The following is a 21,802-nucleotide window of genomic DNA, read 5'->3' as shown; positions in this document are numbered from 1 at the left end:
GAAACAGAGTGAGAAATGGAGAGACTGTACCTTAATCTGACCTTTACCAGTTACACAGTATGTGGAGCCCAGAAATCTTAACAAAATCCCTTAAAACAAGCCGCCAGGGTGTGGCAGTCAAAGCTACTACAGTGCCCATGGGAATGAATAGGAGACCTGGAAAGCAGGGGGCTCTTGCTAATTCCACAGTTAACAAAGAGCATGGGACAACAGGAGGCGAATTCCTTGGATTCCCAATGAGTAAGAATAGGGGGGATGCTGTGAGCACTAATGGTGCTGGGAAGAGATGTCCCGTGGTGCTGAGGATGGGTCAGCAAATGAAGTCTACCGCAGGCATCCAAAGAACAGTGCTGGGCTTTCCCTGCCTCATCAGGGTGGAGCTGTTCAACTGGCTTTTGGAATAACAGTTTTCCTAAAAGGTTGTGGCCTTAAGGATGTTTCCACAGATTATAACACTGCAAAGAGAATCACAACTTTTCCCGTTTGGACTCTGACCACTTTCACTTATTTATGGACAGAATTCTACCTTCACGGTTTTCTCCACCGGTGACACTGAACTGGCTGCCTGGAACTGTAACATCACCCTCCTGCCTTCCTAGACATCTGGGTTTGCCTTCCTAGGTACCAGCCTGGGTTAAGGTCTCTCCTAGGAGAAGGAGGTGGCCCTTGGACCTCCAGCTGCTAATAGCTCCAACCATCCCACTCAGCTCACCTGGGGATGGGAAGCTTCTGCAAGGCAGAGGTGGAAATGAATCACTTTGCTGAACAATGACCATCCTAAGGCCCTGGAAAGATGAGTGACCTACACATGGTTCATGAACGCTCCTTTCCTAAGAGTTCTAGGGAAGGCCACATCCAAAAGTGTTTAACTGCTACTTTGGTAGCCAGGTGACACACTCCCCAACTACCCGCTGACTCATGGCTATACATTCCTTTCCTCTCACTGCAGGAATCTTGCAAAATGCAAGAGTGGGGGTGATTTTACTATACAAATAACTTTGAACATGCCCTTTTTTATTTTAAAGTAATTTACTGGAAACGTCAGTACTCTATTATTAAAAATAAATTTCTCAGCAAGGTTGCAAGACATAGTCACACACAAAAATTAATTGCTTTTCTTATACACTAACAATAATCTGAAAAGGAAATTATTTACAGTAGCATCAAAGGATAAAATATGTACTAATTTAACTAAGGTGTAAAAGGTTTATACAATAAACACTATAAAAGTAGTGAAAATAAATTAGGGAAAGCATAAGTAAATAGAAATATGTCCCATGTTTATGGATTCAAAAACTTAATATGATTACAATGTCAACATTACTCAAAATAATTATACTTTAAAGGCAATGCAAAATCACAATGATGCTTGTTGCAAAAAAAGAAAAATTCAGATCTAGTAATCACAAAAGTCAAAGAAATCTTGGAAAAAACAAAACTAGAGGACTCATACTTCCCAATTTCAACATTTATTATAAAACTAGAAAAATCAAAACAGTGTGATGTTGGCATAAATATAGAGATCAGTGGAATATAAAGACAGCCCAGAAATAAGTTTTTCTTTTTTTGAAAATAAGCTTTTTCTTTTCTTGCTTTGTAATTCAGGATGGCCTTGGCTGGCCTATGTAGCCCAGGCTGGCTTTGAACTCATGTCAATCTTCCTGCCTCAGTCTCCCTAGTGCTGGAATTACAGACATAGAAATAAACTTTTATAGCTATGGTCAAATGCTTATTGACAAGTGTTCCAAGACCATTCAATCGGAAAAGAAAAGTCCTCTCAACAAAAGTTGAAACTGCATATTCCCATACAGCATCATCAAACTGAACTCTTACCTAACACTAATTCAAAATAGGTTAAAGACCTAAATTTAAGACATAAAACTCTTAAACATAGATCAACATTTCAGAAACATTGCCTTTGGCAATCATTGTTTTTGGATATGATTACCAAAGGCTAACAAATGTAGTAGATGACATCAAATTAAAATTTAAAAACTCCATACATAAAAACACTCTCGAGAGAATGGAAAGACCGTCCACATGAGAGAAAATATTTGCAATAATGTATCTGATACTGTCCCACAGGGGATTTAGAGGCCCCGTGCCTGCCTGGCAAACTTGAGGTCTTGAGTTCAATTCTTGGTACCAAAAAAAAAAGAAAAACAGAAAATTCCTAACACTCAGCAACACCAGAACAACACAATTCAAACACAGACAAAGGATTTGAGCAGATATTTCTCCAAAGATGATTCACAAATTATCAATAAAATATAAAGAGATGCTGAGCATCGCTATTAGGGATATGCAAAGCAAAACTATAATGAGATATCACCTCACACTCATTTGGATGGCTACTCTTTAAAAGTTAAACACAGAAAATAGCAAGTATTGGTGAGAATGTGGAGAAACTGAAATGTTGGAGCATTGAAAGTAAGAATATAAAATGTTGCAGCCACTTTGGAAAACAGAACGGCAATTCCTCAAAACAAAACAAAAAAATCACACATAATGCAGTGGCTCCACTCCTGGATATATATCCTCCAACAGCTGAAAACAGCGACTCAATATATGTGTCATTTATACCCACACTCATAGCACTTTCATTCAAAATTCATTTTATTAAAATGTGAAAGCAACCACAAATACACAAATGGACCAGTAGAGTGTAGTGTAGACGTGTAGAGGAGCATTATTCAGCCTTTATAAGGCAGGAAATCTAATATATGACCCAACAAGGATGAATCCTGAGGACATTATGCTAAGTAAACCAGCCACAAAGAAGAAATACTGTATGATTCCACTTTCATGAGGCACTTACCCCAGTCGAAACCATACAGACAGAAAGTGTAACATTCTGCTTGCCAGACGCTAGGGCTAGGGAGGCATAGGAAGTTATTATTTAAGGGACATCAAGTTCCACTTTTAGAAAATGGAAAGAGTTCTGAAGACGTAGAGTGATGACAACTGCATAACACTGTGTCTTTACTGTCACTGAGCAGCACACTTGACATTGTTTTAGATGATAAATTTTATGTCGCATGCATTGTACTGCAATAAAAAATTGGAAAATAAGTACATAAATTCCTCCTGCTTTACCTCACAAATGACATGATACCCTAGGACTGCCACAGAGCAATTAAAGAATTCCTTCTGTGTGGATGTGTTCTCTGGGAAGAAGGCAGTAAGTCAGCTTCTACCGCTCAGCTTTTGCAGCCTAGGACTCGCCAGGCCTCCAAGACGCTGTCATTGAAGTGCTTTGTGAATAAAGGCTTTGCAGAGGATGATGGAGGTGCCTAATATGAAAAGGTACTGTTTGTTTCACTATCTCAAGTGTGGCTTGTGTCCTGCAGGGTCGGCAAGACTAGCATATCTGGAGGTTAGTTAGAACCGCAGGACCTCGTGGGTCTCACCCTATTGCTGCAGAATCAGAATCTGCATTTTAATAAGATCCCTGGTGATGAGTGTGTACTTTGAAGTTTGAAAAGCACTGCCCCCATGAACTGACAAATTATAGTCTCCACGCAGATATCTCTGCCCACAACTACAAAATCCCTATGGCAATCAGGCTTTCCTCTCAGCACAAAACACAAAACTGCAATGTAAAGCAAGTCAGCAGCAGACTGAGTTTGCAACCTTTGCAAAAGATGCAGGTTTTCACAGAATTGATGGATGTGATATCAAGAAATTATTCAAATCATACATACTGTATCAAAAGCAAGAAACTGACAGGCTTAGACCAGGGAAGGGGAGCTAATCTAGTGGCATCAGGACTTTGCTTCAATGGGAACAATTTGAATATCAAGGAACTAAGAGGAGCCCTACGGAAAAAATGAGGCCTATGAATATCTTCATAAAAATGGTCCATTTTATGATTATACTATGAAAATCAAATATAATTTCACCAAAACTGTGGTCAAAAAGAAAGGCCACATTCTATCTTTAATCATTGAGAAGGAACACATTTTATACTTATAATTTGTGAAACAACATAATATATATTTTTATAAATTTCAGTTACATTTTTAGAGTTGAAGTCTAGTCAAAGTTTTTGTCACTGTTCAGTGCTGCCTTTAATCTTTGTGTTAAGAGCATTCATATTAAGTGGACTTTTCCAATGCCAGTTTTCCTCCAGTGCTGAGGTGAAATCATTATTGTGTAATCCTTTTTCTTTTTCTCCTATGGGACATTTCTTTTTATTACATATTGACAAATACAGGTGTGCATATTTAAGAGGCTTCAAAGTGATGTTATAATTTTTTAATACAGTGTGGAACAATCAAGCCAATGAACCAAACCACCATCACCTCATACAGTTGGCATCATTTGTGATGAGAACACTCCTATGACACATCTTTTTTGTGTCTGTAATTGATATACTCACTTTACAGCTAGACGAAGAAATCTTTTCTTTTTTATGTGCATTTGTCAGGCAGGTGTTTCAGCTCATTGAGCCACCACAGAAAGGGCTTATTCACAGAACAGAGATCTATACAGAGATTTATTACCTTATCAACCATGAGGAAGTTCTCCAGCTTCTCTCCATTCTCACAGGTGACATCACCAACCTCTCTCACGGCTCTGGGCAGGATCTCTTGCACCTCCTGGGCAATCATTCCTATATACAAAACACTCCAAGTGCTTAACCAGAGAAAGACTCATTGGGAGAAAATCCTGGCAGGTCTATGTCAAGGTGTAACCCTGCTAGTCATAAGACATTGTTGGCAACAGAGTTTATTCCAAAGCTTTAACTTTGATCAACAATACATCTTATGCAAAGTGGAAACTTTGAGCTAAGAACCATTCTAGGATTCAAAGAGGGAGTGTAGTTTTTTCCCCTATTTCTATTTAAAGACTGACAAATGTTGGAAAGGGTGAGTAAATACCTTAAAATTCCTGTAATAGAGGGAAAGGTAGGGAATTAGCTTGATTTTTTTTCTTATGGGAGGACTCTGACCCTTATATATTCCTTCTTTCTTTAGGATTCTTGGGTTAGAGAATGAACAACTTTTTGTTTATACTTTGTCTTTCCTAGATCGTCCTACCTACCCTTCAGCTGCTTCTTCTGTTCCCAAACTGCCCAGTGTACCCCTCCCAGTTTGAGCTACTATCTGCCCCATCATGAGCAATAGGATTCCAGGAGAAAAAAACAACACATTCAGAATACTCTACTAGGAAGCATTCAGGTGCAGGAATAGAGGTGTTAGAAAAGATGACACAGAAATTCTTTAAATTCAGAAATTCCTAATGTAATGAGTATGGATTTCACAGAGGATGAGTTAGGGCACAGAGTGTTATCAAACACCATAGTAAGAGGAAATTAAGACGTTAGTGGTTGACAATACAAAATTCAAAAGGAAATTCATGTGTGTACCTGTTTGATGGGCAGTGTTTATTCCCATTGCAGATGCAAATTCAGGTTTGTAGTCATATTCAACAATCCTCATTTGGGCTATTCTTCTCAGCTGTTCATTTGTGTCAACCTAATTTAGTTAAAGAAGAACAGATTTACAGTGTATAGAAACTGGTTATTCTAATCAATGCCAGCAAGTGTGAATACTGACAATAGGACTCTTCTTTTCTTTTGTCCAAACTAGTGTAAGAGAAATTTCTCTTTAGCCTTAGAGGAGCTAAAGTTGTAAGATCCACATCAGTGAATTCCATTCACTAACTACTAAAATGACCCAGGGTTTTTGCACCTCAATTATGGGGCAAAGGCTTGGTCAGTCACTGTTCTTCCCTACTTCTCTCCCCTAAGAACCGAATCCTCCTTTTGAGAGGAAGTCTTTCACTTTGTAGAGAAAACAATAGTTATTCTGAGTCACAAAGCATCATTTTTGTTTTTATTTTAAAGAGAAAAAAACAAAAAACAAGAGACATACAAACAACAACTACAAGAACAACAAAAAGACCCCCAAAGAATAATAAAATATAGGCTTTCAAAACAAGATAAGGGAAATTTAATAATGATTATAATTCTGCATATTGTTTTCTTCAAAAGAGTTGCTTGGATTACCAGATATAGACATGCAAAATTGATCCAATCATATGAGCATTAACTGTTCTTTTCCAAGAACTAATAGAATTAGTAGTCTAATCATCTTAGCTATTTTATGTACATATAAACAAATTTACATTTTTTTCTTTTCCCCTTCCTTCTTTTCTCTTTTCCCCTATCCCAGTTATTTTTTCCAATTGAGTAGTTTCTTACCCTTTCACAATATCTATTGTAGATTTTGGATCTTATTTACTCTTTCAGTTTCTTATACTAGGAGAGACAATATGGTATTTACACATGTGACTCTGATTTATTTCACTTATGAGTATGGTCTCAAGTCATCCATTTTCCTATAAAAGTCTCAACGTAACCCTTCTCTATAGCTGAGTAGTACACTATTGTATAAAAATAGCATATGTTTTTTATCCATGCCTCTGTTGGTGGGCATTTGGGTTGTTTCCAAGAAGTGGCTATTATAAATTGTGCTGCTACAAACATGGGTGCACATATGTCACTGTGGTATGATGTTTTCAGTTCTTTTGGAAAAATACCCAGAAGCAAGAGAGCTGGGTCAAATGGAACCTTTACTCCTAGCTTTTTGAGGAATCTTCACACTGATTTCCACAGTGATTGCACCAGCTGACTCTCCCACCATCAGTGGAGAAGAGTTCCTTTTTTCCCAAAGCCCCTCAGGCATTTGTTATTGGTTGATTTCTTGATCTTGGCCATTCTTTCTGGGGTGAGATGGAATCTCAGCATTGTTTTAATTTGCATTTCTGTAATGACCAGGGATGCTGAAATTTTTTCATATACTTATTTGCCATTTGTATTTCTTCATCTGAAAAGTGTATATGCATCTCAGATGCCCATTTTTGTATTGGGTCTTTGGATTTTGGGAGCCTGATCTTTTTAACTTCTCTATATGTTCTAGATAGAAGTCCTTTTTCTGAGGAAGAGTTGCCTAAGATGTTTTCATAATTTGGGGGTTTTCTTTTCACTCTGTTGGAGATTTCCTTTGACATGCAAAAACTTTTTAGTAAGACAAGATCCCAGTTGTTGATTCTGGGAAGTATTTCCCGTGCAGTGTGATTTTTGTTCATGAACTCTTTATCCACCCCTACATCTTCAAGATTTCTACCTGCTTTGTCTTTCAGTAGGTTTAGTGTTTCTGTTTTAATATTTAGATCTTTGATTCATTTTGACTTTAGTTTAGTGCATGGTGGTAGACACTGATCTAGTTCTAGTTTGGGGCATATGGAAAGCCAGTTTTCTCAGCACCACTTATTAAAGAGGCTATCTTTCTTCCAGTGAACTTGTTTGGCCCCCTTGTTGAAGATAAGGTGGCTGAGTGTATTTGTAGTTGTGACTCTATCTCTAATGTAGTTCATTGATCTTCAGGTCTGTTTTGTTACCGTGCTGATATTATCTCAGTACCTTTGTCATATAACTTCAAGTCAGGGATTATGATGCCTCCTGCCTTGCTTTTGTCGCCCAGAATTGCCTTTGCTATTCTAGGTCTCTTCTGGTTCCATATGAATTTTAGGAATGATTTCTCTAGATCTGTGAGACAAAAGCATCATTTTTCAAATGAGACCGGTTCATAGCAAAACTTGTATTTACAAACTGAAAATGCAGTGCTTCATTCAAGGATCTATATTATCCAATGGCTTTTAAACATTTGTTGAAGAAAATTCCTTCAAATGGATTTCAAGTCTAAATGGTTCAACTTCTGGTCCCTCTGGACTCAGAGCTAGGAAGCTCTGTCCCTGAGGTCACTCTGGTGAACAAAGGCCCCCTCCTCTGAGATCCATGCTCTGCATTCCTGTCATTGCAGAGTCCTCAAACTAATTTCACTGGGTCCCAGGATAATGCTAACAACCACAATATAGTGAACAAGCCAAAGAATTCCCTTGTGGGTTTTTTCATTTTTGCTCCTTTTTAAATGACTTGTTGAAACTAGCAGAATCAGTTTTCTTAATATTACTTGAAAATTTTAAAAATGGGCACCTTTCTCAATATTTTTTTAGACTATTACCCAGTTGGGGCTGAGGATGTAGCTCAATGGTAGAGCACTTGCCTAGAATATTTCTGGGTTATGGAACCAGTGGTATATTGAAAAGTAGAAATATAGCTGGGCATTCATCCATGTGTCAAAAGAATCAAACACAATTTCGTTGTTGCTGCTGCTACTGCCGCTGCTGCTAATGTTGTTTTAAGAAAACCCCCGTTACGGCTGCCCGGCTGCCCGTGTCTTCCTTGACCTACCCTGGGAAGCAGAGGAAAGCTCGTCCCCAGTCAGGCTGCTTGTGACAATCAAGGCCGGTACTCACTTGGCTAAAAGAATTAGCTTTACTTCAGACATGTATCTAATTGTATAATTTTGAGTTTCTTGCTGTTTTAATAGCTACTGTTAGCAGAAGCTAAGATCAATTGATTTATTATTTGTTTCATTCAATTAATATATATCATGCACTATTAAATACTGGAACTTTAAAAGATGATTGCTCTTTTAGAAGCTTCTGGTCTCGACAGGAAGACAGATGGACGCGTCACATATAATTATATTACAGTGAGAGAAACACAGGGCATTGCTGAAACTGTGACTGTCATTGCATCTCTGAGGAGTTATCTAAACTATTTTTAGGGGAGCCAAAAGAAAGCTTCCTGGAGACGGTGAAGCCCAAGCAAGGGCTTGGCTTCTCACAGTTCCTCAAGGATATTCTGCTGTTTTCCCCTCAGGTTGCTTTACTTGCCTTAAAATCTCTAGCTTTTCCTCCTCCAATTTAAACATCCCTTGCTGGGAGGACTTTTGGCCTTCAAGCCGAGGAAGTGTGCCTCTGCTTTCTGTGCTTCTTGCACTGTTCTCCTTCATGGAACCAATCGCAATTATCACCAGACAACTAGCTGTGTCAATTTTATTCTCTGACTTCCCCTACAAGGTACACGTCCTGAGAGGATGGAGATTATCTGAGCTCATAGTTTACTGTTCATTGCCATATTACCAATTTCTACTGCAACACTTTGAACATTTGTAGGTGCTCAACTAATAGTGGAGTAAATACATTGATAATTTTAAGTTACAAGTAAAGGAAAGAAATAGACTAGGGCATGGGTAAAAAAAATGAGACTAATGTAAGAATTATAAACAGAGAAAACATTAGGACACAAGTCCCAAAGCAGCAAATCTCCTAAATGAAAACTGAATAACCAAGACAAAGTTTAGGATTACAAGGCTTTAAAATAAAGGCCAAAGCAGGGAAGGACTTAAGGCCACAGTAGGAAGGAACAGTCACAATTTCACATACTCTGTGCACATATCAACCACTGTGAGCTTCATTACTCATTCAACAATTATTCCCTGAGTAGCTCCTGTGTAACTGGTGCTATCCTAGGCACTTATTTGAAGTTCAGATGAATAAAAGGATGGATTGTATATCTTATTCTCAAGACCTGCATTATGCCAAAAAAAAAAAAAGTTGACAAAATCCTCAGGGGAGAAAAAAAAAGAAGTAAAAGGATGAAAATAGTGAAATGGCAGAACACTTCCTAACAGAATTAGAGAGGGCAGTGAGGGTATGATGAGGGCACCTCCTGGACTGGCCCGGCACTGCCCAGCCTCTTGCCCACCCCACAGTGCCAGCAGTCCCGTGCTGCTTTCTCATTGCCCCCTTGCTTCCTGCACAACCTGTGCCCAGCAGAGAGCAAAGTGAGCTGGTCCCTTTCCTGCAGGTGGAAAGCAGGGGCACCCACAGCCTCCTGCAGGCTGCCCACACGGCAGAGACGGAAAATGACCCCTGGTTTCCCCAAAGACCTTTTTAGACATCGAATTAGGTTTTCTAGTACTATTTTCATTGTTCTTTGGGTGGATGTTTTATCAAATAAAATTTTGAGAATCAACCTGAAGCTCTAAACACCTCCTGTTTCAGTGTTCCTCAAAAAGAATGCTCTTCTCATTTTTAATGCTGACTCATGGACTTCTCAAAGCCTGATTGATCCCAAAGCCAGAGAGATACAGGCCACGTTACAAGTTCTCTGTGGGCAGAGTTGGCCTAAGAAAACAAGACTAAGACAAGACTGTGCTTTCCTGGACTCCTCTCAGGCTCCCCACACAGGCCAGCACAGAATGTAACAACACATGTTGAGTAAGAAGCTAGAATCTGAATTTGGAGGTCTGAGTTGATCTTACAGCAGATTTGGAAAGTTTTGGTCATGAATGCATTGGTCAGCATGATCATGCTGTCTCACACCAAGGTTTCTGTTATTATCTCAAGAATTGTACCAGAGAGAAAGCCTTGCAGCCCATAGGACTCTGGTGTGTTCAGCAAAGGCAATCTTACTACCTGTGGTCTGGTTATGCCCACAGCCTGACATCAGCCTGACCCTCGGCCTGACATCAGTCACAGCTTAAGCGACGTCTGCTCACACAGCTGAGTAACTTTGGCTTTGTTCCGTGGCCCTGAAGATGACTTTGCATTTTAGCTCTCTTCAGTCTTTCCCACGACCACTTTTGTCTTCATCTGGCACGCTGGCCGGTGTGACTGGGAGAGAAAACCTTTGAGTCTTTCATCTAAACTGATTGCTTTTTCTGGGTTTTATTTTTAATAGCTTGCTGTCTTTTTTCAGATTGTTCCACAGAATTTGACACTTTCAACTTTTAACTTCCTCATGGTTTTTCGTTTTGATTTTTTGTTTTGCATTGGCATTAATATTTTTCACTTCCCCACTGCCGTTGGTTCGGGGCAGATCCTTTCCTCCGAATTCAGCTGAGTTTTCATGTCACACTGTCAGAGCTGTGTTCCCCTCTCCAGCCTCTACTCACATCAGTAGACACAATGCCAAGTTAAGCTACTTTTCACCACTAACTTCATCCATAACCTGCTAGTGTTCCAGCTGCACAAGTCCCAGTCACACCTGCATCATCTTTTCTCTGTCCAGGATGTGCGTATGAATAAGTACCAAACATCTCCACATAGATAATCATGCGCTTAATGCACCAAGCAACCTTTGTGGCCCTGAATGAGGAGACACACAGTCGGGGAAAGACAGCAATCTGTGTTCATTCTCCCTGATGATGGAATTGAGGAACAAGATGAGCTGGTCTAGAAGCCGGCTCTGGTTGGCATGCATCCTTAGACAATGGGGAAACACCTCCAGTTCTGTGCATGCAAATCAACCACAGGTCACTATGATTTAAATGTTCGTGTTCTCTTCAAAATTCACCTTGAAACTTGATCCCCATTGTGGTGGTATTAAGATGTGGGGCTTTTGGAGAAAATGATCAAATCATGAGGTCTCTGGCCTCAGGAATGGAACAAGAGCTTATAAAAGACTGACGAGAACTAGGGTAAGCCCTTTTGGCCTTCGCATCCCTTCAACCTGTGACAATCCCGTGTTCAAGGAGCACTTGGGCAGCACAGAACAAGACCATTGCCAGGTATGGAACCTTCTAGCACCTTGCTCTTAAACCTCCCAGCTTCCGGAATGAAGGGAAAGAAATTTCTATGGTTTATAAATCATCGGACCCAGTTCATGACATTTTGTTACAACAGCCAGTTTTCCAGAGTATTTAGGAGACTGGCTCTCTCTTTAATTAAAAATTCAAAAAACTAAGGCTGGTCATGGTGGCACACATCTATCATCCCGGCTACCCAGAGGCTGAGATGGGAGGGTCACTTGAGCTCATGAGGGGAAGAGCAACCTGGTCAACACTGTAAACTGAGTCAGGGAGAAATGAAGATGAAATTCACACATCTGTCAGCACTATTATCAGTATTATTTCATTGCTTTCATCTTTGAAATAGATGGTAATGGGGACAGACCAATTTTCTAGGCAAATATATTTCATAAATGTATATAGAACAAACATAAAATTATTAATATAATGAATATAAGTTTTATTTTGTATAAGTGAAAAATAACTATTGCTTTGCCTTGTATAATTAATAAACGCCCCACATATATGAATTTAGAAAAATCTCTTGACATGGGTAAAATAATTACGACCATCTCCTGTTCACAGACAAAAGAGAATAGATCGCCTCCTGGTGAAGGAGTCATGGGCTGGCAAAATCAAGATAAACCTCTAACCTTCTAACCAGAGACTGGAATTCTCTTCATTCCATCCGGTTTCTACGAGCACAAAGGGAGGAGAAGAATTTCACTATAGAATCCAGACTGGCATTGCTTCTTATTTACATGGAGATTTTTTTAAAGGGATATGAGAGTTCCAGAAAATCTTATTATTTTAAATTAATATATTTTCTTTCAATCAAGGAGGAAACTTGAAGACTTCTGACAAAAGGAACAAATGTGCAAGCTTCGTGGTAGCAGTGAGTTACAGAGGAAGTTACCTGCTTGTTGTATTCCATTTACACTTCAGTGAGACTTGGTAGGGAACAGTACAGTCAATCGCAAGGCTACACTTGAGTAGGTGTGATCTGAAATGCAGACAGCTTATCTCTCTCTAAAATCCAAAGGCTCAATATCTAGGACTGAATCTGGAAATGTATGTGAGAACTTTCTAGTCTTGTGTTCCCATCTGGCCAGCAGGTCCCAGCTCTTCTAACGTGAACCACAGCTTTCCTAGCATAAAAGTCTACAATTACAACCATTCTTTGGAATTCTCTCAGCAAAGAAGGACATTCCTTGGCTGGTTTAGAATAACCAATGCAGATTTGCAGTGGGAAAGGAATGCATTCGGGAAGAAGGGCCAACGATTAACAGATTAGGTTTGCTATTAGCTAAAAAAGTAAAGGAAAGCAGAGAGAGCAGTTTAAAACACAATTCTGCACAGCCTCAGAAATCCTTCTGAAAGAAGCAGAGTGAGTGAGAAAACGAAAAGGTGGTGGGGTCAATGAGCAGGAAACAATTTCAGTAATGAGGGAGCTGGACCCAGGAGAGTCCTAGCCCAGGGGTTAGAATCGTCATCCTAATCATTCTGGTCCACATAGCAAGTGTACTTTCCAAGATGAGTGTGCTTCATCCCAACTGTGTGAGACATTCAGAGTAGACTCAGGAGGGTCAGGAAACAGCCACATTCCCATCTTAGAAGACTACAGTTCTATGAGGTCCAGCATTTTTTTTTTTCTGATATTGAGGACTGAACCCAGGATCTTCACCCTAAGCTATTTTCCCACCTCAGCCCCCCTTTTTAAAATTCTGAAACAGGATCTCATAAGTTGTTAAATTGCTTGAGGTGAGCTCAAAACATGCAGTCCTCCCGCCTCAGGTGTGTAGTACTATGTCCAGCTTTCATATTCAGCATTTTATCCAGGGCCACATGGCCAGGGAAGGCTCCAAGCAAGGAAATGATTTGCTGATGTTTAACCCTGATTCTGATTTCTGCCAGATGACTGTCTCCACAAAGCAGGCAAGGTCTCCACCTGGAACCCCAGGACCTCTCAACCTCTTCCTCCCAGGTCCCTGGTACCAGTTATACAGATCACCTTCCCCATGAATCATCTTTCTCTGAGAAGCAGTTGAGATGCTTCTGCTTTTCAGTTCTGACTGGGTCAATCCCATGATCCGCAGCCTACCCCTTGAACTCACCTCCTGGATATTCTGCTTTGCTCGGCTGTCAGAAGGATGCATGATTGTCCCCATCACTTTCATGTTGCCACAGACAACCAGGGCTTCATCTGGTGTATCTGTGTTTATTCCTATTCGACCATGACAGACAACAGACTCTGGGACTTGTCCTCGCTGCCACAATACATCATTGTCATTTTCAAACTGCCCAGGGTTAGAAGCCTGGAAAAGTACATAAACATATTACATTAAAGTTACGGTAGCAAGAATAGACAATCATCAGTCTTCCGTGCAAAGGAAAGCAGAATGTTACTTAAATCTTTTGCATGAGATTCCTGCACTGGGTAGAATTCAACATAATCTGAATAACTGAGCCCCCAGGAGTTCAAGGAAGATGTTCCCTGACCACCCTGTGCCCCACGGCAGGAGATCTGTATGCTGTGGCTCGGAACATTCAGTCTCTGTTGTATTTTTCTGGAACTGAGAATGTGATCAGTTATCCCAAGTGGATGATGAAGAAGCAGAAGAAAACTTCAGATGACTCTCTTTTTAGGGATAATAATAATAATAAATTAAAATAAGAATATCATATGCTTCTAGTAAAGCTCAGATAAATAAAAATACCTTACATTTCATTCGTCCTTTATAGTTTCAAAGTACTCATCTTTGTGATTTCATACACAATTGACAAACAAATAATAATACAGGTATATTTACAATACTTGAACTATCCCTGAAACACAGATGATACTGAAGCAAGCATAATAACAAGACTTTGTGTGCTAAGCCACACTACAATTCTATGGTATAGGTGCTATTATCCTCATTTTACCGATACTGACACTCTGAAAGGATAAATTGCCCAAGAACATGTAGCTAATAAATTCTGGAGCCAACTCCATATACTACTTCTGATTATTAAATAAGGACTAACTTTACCTGTTTTATGATGTTGCCAAAAAGTATACCCAGCAGACTTTGGGACTAATCAAGTTCTGAACATTTTACTTTTTTTTTTTTTTTTTCAGTCTTTTGAGACAGGAGTTTGCTACCCAGTTCAGGCTGGACTTGAACTCACTTTGTAGCCCAGGCTGGCCTTGAACTCACAGTGATCCTCCTTCTTTAGTCTCCCAAGTGCTGGGATTACAAACCACTATGCCCAGTGACTCTGAAATAAAATTCTTGACCAAAATATTTTCCACTGCACTGCCTTCCCTTTTCCCTGCTTCTCTGTGGCTGCTGAAACTATTTCCAAATATCTTTAAGTAGAGAATTCTAAATCCCTCAAAATTCTTACAAGAAAATGAACTTGCTTTTGAAATGGTGTTCTATCAATGTGATTTTTATGTGTTTGAGATAGTTGGTTATAAATCAAAACGATTGAGATCCTAACCCTCTAGCAAGTCAGCACTAACAGTGATTTCAATTTTTATCTTGCAAGTAGTCTCTGAGCCTTTGCCAGCACAGCACCTGAACACTCGAGCTTATCTCTGAAGACCGCTCAGGAAGCAAAGGTTTCCTCATGGATGAGAGACTGGACGCCTAGAAGCTGGGGCAGGAGGGAAATTCATATGCCATATACTCTCTTGGTATTATTTGAATGTTTTGCTATATGTGTGACCCACTAAAAAAATAACTACAAGGAAACACAAAGCATAGTTCTTAGTTTGGGTTCAGCTAAAGAACTTTGAGGTGTCTTTGACTTCCTATTTTTAGCTCCCCCTGTTTGAACTGTGAGTTTTCTTAGAATACTCAAACATGGATATTTGATAGATAAAAGCATTGAAAGAATATAAAGCAATGTTATCTTACGTAAATTTTCTTGAATAAAGAGATTTTCTGCAAGATCCCTGGAGTCCCTTGAATGTGAATGCCAAATTGGCTTTGTCTCAAACCCTTTCATAGTGAGCAATCAACTACATCCACAGGTATGCTGAGGAAAACGTTAATGTATTTTCTCTATGCTGGACATAATGAGCCGCTCCATAGAAACAAAATAGGACAGTGATAGATTTTTTGCTGTTGATGATGTTAATGAGCTTTGGGATAATTATTATCATACTGGTAACTCAATACTGGAACAGCAGATTTAAGTAGAATTGATTTTTTTGGTTACAATTACACTATTCCACTTGGCCTTCATCAAGTGAAATCTCAAATCTCTAAAATATGTTCAAATCATTTTGGAAAACAGCCCCTGACCTATAGTGTTCTGTTATATATATATAGCCCTAGAGAGTGAGTCCTTTGTCAGGAATGAAAATATGACTATAAGATCTATAAGTGTATTTCCCCTTTCTGTACTCTGCAGTCTTCATGATGAAAGCTAACTGCAATGCATGATCTTTTTCCAGAATTCTGAGTTTCTGTTCCTATGTAGTCTAATAGTGGTTGGCAGGTACCAAGCACCAAATGAATCCAATAAAGCTTCTAAAATATTTTACATTATTTGTTTCACAGCCTAATATATTTAGGGAAGACCTGAACACTCTAGTGTTATGTTATGATACCAACTGGTCATGTGATCTTGATACAGTGATTAATTTTTCTGCACCAGTATCTTCATCTGTAGAATAAAGATAATCATGTCTTCTTCTTTACCCATTCCAGAGGGTTATTGTGGGATTAACTGAAATTATGTGCACATGAACAGTTTGCAAAAATCAGGATAAATAGGCATAAATTTATCCCTCAATGTGCTCTACTGAGCACAGCAATCAGTGTTTAACCAGTAATCGCTTAATCTGTTCTCAGCAATCACCTGCAGCATCCCACAATCCCCCTGGCACTCTGTTCATAAAGAAACCAATGTAAAGGGTGCCCCCTGCAGGTATTTGGAATAGGAATCAGTATCACCAGTGATTTCAGGCCTGTTCTAAATAGAGAATGAAAAGCTGGAATATTTTTGTATTTTGTTTTGCTTGCATGTTGTTTTTGCTTTACCATTGTTTGGAATTCTAAAGAAGCAGCCAACAAGGTAACAAGAAGAGCTTGATCTGAGGTAGCAATTAGGAAATCAAGTTTTACAGCTTTTGAAAGAGTTACCAAAAATGGGTCTAGAAAAACTGTCTATCAGTGCCACCCAAGGGGTTGTCTATAGTCAGCACACCAGCATTTTGTGGTAGCTTTTCAGAAGTACATATATTCAGGCATCCCTGACCTATTAAGTCAGAAACTCTGGAGGTGGGCCACAGTGCCCGTATTTGTGGAATTCAAAGGAAAGCTCTGTTGAATTCGAAGTACAAGCGAAGCATATACTCGGCAAACATTCATCTGATCTCCAGGAAAGGGGTTTGTGTGTGTGAAGACAGACAGACAGACGAAAGACACAGAAAGTAGAACAGTGGTCAGAAATAGGCAAGAGTCAGTGAAGATGAGTGGGTACAGAGGCTGCGCTGCTCTGTCCCCATCCCTTTCCATGCATGTGACTACACTGTGTCTCGTCTCTTCCTTCCTCCTAAATGTTGGTCTCCCACATTCAGTGTGGCTGCAGAGAGGGAAAGGAGAGATCGGAGGATGTGGCCATTTCTGTTCTTCTCGGAATGAAACTGGAATCACTTAATAGTTTTTCAAAATGAGAAAATCCTAGAATGTCTTTGAAAGGCAGACAAAAGTAATCATCCCTCCTGCTTGCAACAGCACTCAAACCAGGTTTAATTAAGTGTTTCGGAAGGAAAGTGGAGCCAAAGTAAAACCTAGTTATTACCAAGGGGAGTCTGAAGAACTCCACTGGGGAACACTCCCAAAAACAAAGACCTGGGAAATAAATCTATTCTTTGCAGTAAACCTTAATTTCCATTAAATTGCCCAATTTACACCACAGGAACATAATGTATTTCCAAAGCTGCTTCAATTGAAACCCCATATGAACAATTCACTTACTGGGTCTTGCCCACCATTCTCTCTCCAAGGAGAACCTCGGTGTCCTGGATCCCTCCTGGAAGCCTGAGCCTCATCAGTGCGTAGTCCTCATACAGTGGCCTCGCCACATAATACAACACTTATCTCTAAGGCTGGGAGGAATGGTTCTTAGTCTGCAAGTGAATTTGGCTTTACTAAAGGCAGTTTATAGCTTTTCCCTTACTGTATCAGGTCTCGTAATGTCTTTAATTATTAAATTTGTCTTTCTGTCCTTCACTATGCTGCTCAGATTAACAGAATCAGGCTACAGCCCAAGAGGCTACATTCAGCTATTGTGTAGGATGCAGGATGATCGACCCTCTGCCCAACCCACTGTATATACCAGCGGTGGCCAACCTGTGGCACGCGTGCTACAGAGGGCTGCTTATACCACTGAAAGCTCTAAGAGGCTGCCATCACTGGATGCACTGTGCCCAAACATCCCCCTTGAGACTATGCACATTTCTAAGACTCTCCAAATCAAACAAAAATGCCATTTCTTACATTCTTGGGCAGTTTAAATGTTAATTAAATAAGCTAAAAAGTTTGCATTCATTTTTACTTCTGTGTTTGGAGGTTAGAATGATAATATTAATAATGATGTAATTTCAGCTGGCAGTTGCAAAGGGTTTGCATTAGCATTACATTTTCTTCTCATTATTTTGGGGATAACTTTTGTATCACTCAGCACACTTACAGAACAAGGTATTCTCTTTAACCAAAGAAGAGACTTAGGTGGAAGCTATGAAACTTGGGATACAATCACTTTAAAAATAAAAATGTAGCCAGGATGGTAGCACACTTCCAGCATTCAAAAGACTGAGACGGGAGGATCATCACAAGTTCAAGACCATTCTGGGCTACAAAGTGAGTTCAAGGCCAGCCTAAAATGTGTCTCAAAAAGACAAAGTAAATATATAAACAAAATCTACTTTTATGACTTTTTATTAGTAAATGGCATTTTATTAGTAAATAGCAATTTAATATTTTTATATTCATTCTGAACATGAATTACAGAAACTTTTGACTTCTCAGAGTGAATTATCTTTGCTCTTTGAATATAAGGAGGTGCCAACCAGCAGACAGCTTTTTGCTAAAAAGAGCTCCACAGAGCAGAGCTGCCTCCCTTCTGTTGCTGTTCTGAACTTGTACAGCAGCCCCAGCAGAGCTTTGCCTGCAAGAATGGAGAAGTCCTGTCAGTGAATTACTCAAAGTAGCAGGTGACTAGCAGACTGCCTGGATCCAGCACAAGTCACACAGTTCAGGACAGCACTGTCATGAGATAGCTTGGAAAAGAAAGGCATTGTCTGTATTTATTCTTTCTGAAGACAAATTGGAAACAACCAGCAACCTAGCCTTCCACACTTGACAGCAAATCATTCCCAGATTACAGCAGGCAAGATGTCAAAGACAGCCCGACTCAGTGAGGCAGGGACAGGCGTCTCTGTGTTGGCTTATGGCCAAAAGAGAGGGCTTTCCCGTATGGCCTTAGAGGAGCCTTAGTTACCCAAGTTTATATCAGGTCCAAGGGTGTGTGTGGCCAGCCCTCACATGCAGATATCTGAACATACGTAGTTCACCTCACCTCAATTCTCCCATACGTCACTGCCTATAAAGTTTTAAGAACTGAAGGATTTCCACCACTAGGCAGCGTATTATTTTTAATTGACTAAAAAAATTACAGAGAGCCCTTTGTTTCAGGACAGTTTGAGGCTGGTGAGGACAGACACCACTTCCCAAGACTGCAGGGCCTTTTCCCCAGGGCCTGCAGTTAACAGTCACACCCGTGGGCATGCCCTCAGTGAATGCTTTTCCCTACTGGAATTTGCACATCCTCCGTCATCATTTCAAAGACCTACAACAGCACGGCCCCTGCTGGGTGCTAGGCCTGTGGTTACCTGTTACTTAATGCCTCTGGCATTCTCAGCAGTGGCCAGCCTGGCCTCACACAGCTGCAGCTGCAGCTGCCAACAGCTTTATTTTCTTGTGGCTGCCAAGTCTCTCATCCACAGCTGTGACCACTCAGCACAATGTGCTGAGCCGTTCCCGTGTGCCAGACTGTGGCCCAGATGCCCAGGGCCCACTAGGGCACAGAAAGCCTTCATAGAACTTTCCCTACTCTGTAGGTTTGGGGAGTCAGTTCTTTACTCCTGTGGGGGTAACCAATATAATGTAAATGTGTAACAGTGTAAAGTGATCTCATGTACAGATTGTCTAGCTCAGCCCTCAAATACTGTAAAAATTATGATTTCCCACCCTAGCACCATGAACATTTGGGAGGAATAATTCTTTGTGTGGAGTTGCCCAGTACATTGTTCAGTGTTGGGCAATATCACTCCCTAGTCTCCACCCACTAGATGCCAGTTGCAACAACCAAAAATACTCCAGACATTACCATAAGATTCTTGAGGGACAAAATTGACATCGGTTGAAAACCACTGTGTGAACACTAAAATAAATGTTTCTGCTTATCATCACCATCATCACCATCATCATTATTACCACCGTCAAATAAAAAAAATACTTAAGTACGTCATTGAGAACTCAAATTCTTCCTCCAGCAGAGAAAATCAAGTGGAATTCTGAAAAAGCAAAGAACAAAGCTTACCCGTACAATGATCCTTTCAGAGACATGGGCAGACAGCATATAAAACTGGTCTTGGTGAGCAGCATATAGTCCAACCACCAATTTGAAGTACCTAATTCAGAACCAGCAGACCAATATCAGCACATCGGAGAGCAGAGGCATCATTGGTGTGATCAAACACCCCCACTAGTCAATAGTAAACCTTCCTAGACAAGTTTGCGTTTCCCTTCTGCTCTTTGTTGCATTCCAATGACACAAGAGCTACTGATGTACTTGCTACCGTCCATGTGTACTGGGGTGGAGGTATTTGTGTGCTACTGGCAGGCGCCAAAGCAGCAGGAAAGCAGCTTTCCCTGGAGAGAGGTCCCACTGGGGGCTGGGCTAAGCCCACTTGTACGACTTGACCAGGCCTCACCCATTGCATGCTTGGGCCTCAGCATAGCACTGCTCACAAACACAACAGGAACCCACCAGAAGTCCTGTGTCTAGAGACACCCAAGCCATATGTCTTGGACCTTAAAGATCTGAGCCTCCCTCCAATTTTTCTCAAGGCATTTTCATCACTGTTATTTGAATTGTTTCTTCACAGGGACAGTTGATGAGCCAAGCTTGGGATTAGACTGTTTTTTAAAACTTAAAAAAAAAAAAGAGGCTGTGGCCCTTCCAGGGGGAGGACCACTAGCATCTCCTGAGATCCACACCATGTTGGAACGTAGGACGCTGGGAAACCAAGCAACTAGCCTGCCTCCCTGCTAAGCAACAGTGAGCCTACTGGTGCACAGGCTGAGAGTCAATCATCACGCTTCCCTATCCCCCTTCTCTTGCCCCCCGTTAGCAAATGGGAACCAGAGATCTGAGCATCTCTTGGGAGTTTGACCATAGCAAATAGGGGGGATTTCCTTCTACCATCTCTTCGAAGGCAAATATTTTTATTACTCTTTTGCTTTATTCTGATTAATGGTACTGCTCTGTTCAATATTCTGTTTTGATAAGTTCTATAATGTTCTGTATTTCACTTTATTTTGATATACGTGATTGAAAGTACAACTATTGTGAAAATAATGAGATACACTGTGTTACCTGTTACTGTTATCCCAGTAACCTGCTGTGAAATTCTGTGCCAATTTCACTACACTATCTCAGTTGGCTTTATTCTATCTTGTTCTGTTGTATTTTACTACCTTCAAAATAAAAAAAAATAAATAAATAAAAAACAACTAAAAAAACTTTTAAAAAATCTGTATCAGGAAAGTTTTTATTTAAAACCTGTGTAAAAAACTTTACCAACTTCCCTGTTATAGTCTATGGGAACTCCTGTTCCTATAGAGTCTGTAGGACTTTTGCTGTGTCTAAAATAAATCAGTAACAGCAATAATTGTTACCATTATTGTGATTAACTACCATTGAAAACTCAAACTGTGTTCAGTGCTGGGCGAAGCAGTTTGCCTACATTATTTCACTTATGTCCCCAAAACAACTTTATTGGAATAAGATACTGCTATTGCCCCCCCCCCCTTTTTTTTTGTCTTTTTCATTTTTATCGGTACCAGGGATCAAACTCAGGACTGCCTGCTTGCAAGGCAGGCGCTTATGCCGCTGAGCTAAATCCCCAGCCCCCTATTGCCCCTGTTTTAGAGGATAGGAAAATAAGTCTCAGCCACATTAAAGTATATGCCTAAGGTCACTCACCTAAGCAAACAGAAGCACTGAAAGTTCAAACTCAGTTCTGCCCAACACCAAAACCTGTGGCTTAAAATCAATGGTTCTGCAACTTGAGCCCGAAACAGAATTAT

At 40.2% G+C, this 21,802-nt stretch overlaps 1 protein-coding gene across 1 annotated transcript in view; it reads right to left on the bottom strand.

Moving 5' to 3' along the window:
* The window catches only part of Myrfl (myelin regulatory factor like), a 116,351-nt gene that overhangs the window by 36,150 nt on the left and 58,399 nt on the right, over window positions 1–21,802 (bottom strand). Inside the window, exons 12-15 of the mRNA XM_063255582.1 lie at window positions 20,031–20,121; window positions 13,544–13,744; window positions 5,372–5,480; window positions 4,506–4,615 (exon numbers count right to left, since the gene is read on the bottom strand). Of these exons, the coding sequence (XP_063111652.1) occupies window positions 4,506–4,615; window positions 5,372–5,480; window positions 13,544–13,744; window positions 20,031–20,121 (511 nt within the window). The remainder of the gene's footprint in view (window positions 1–4,505; window positions 4,616–5,371; window positions 5,481–13,543; window positions 13,745–20,030; window positions 20,122–21,802) is intronic.

This window comes from Cavia porcellus, unplaced genomic scaffold (assembly GCF_034190915.1).
Source record: "Cavia porcellus strain 051 isolate PalLab524CR breed Dunkin Hartley unplaced genomic scaffold, mCavPor4.1 scaffold_8, whole genome shotgun sequence".
In the NCBI taxonomy this organism is placed as follows: Eukaryota; Metazoa; Chordata; class Mammalia; order Rodentia; family Caviidae; genus Cavia; species Cavia porcellus.
Note: the sequence above shows the minus strand (reverse complement) of the source record. Positions and strands in the feature narration are given on the sequence as shown.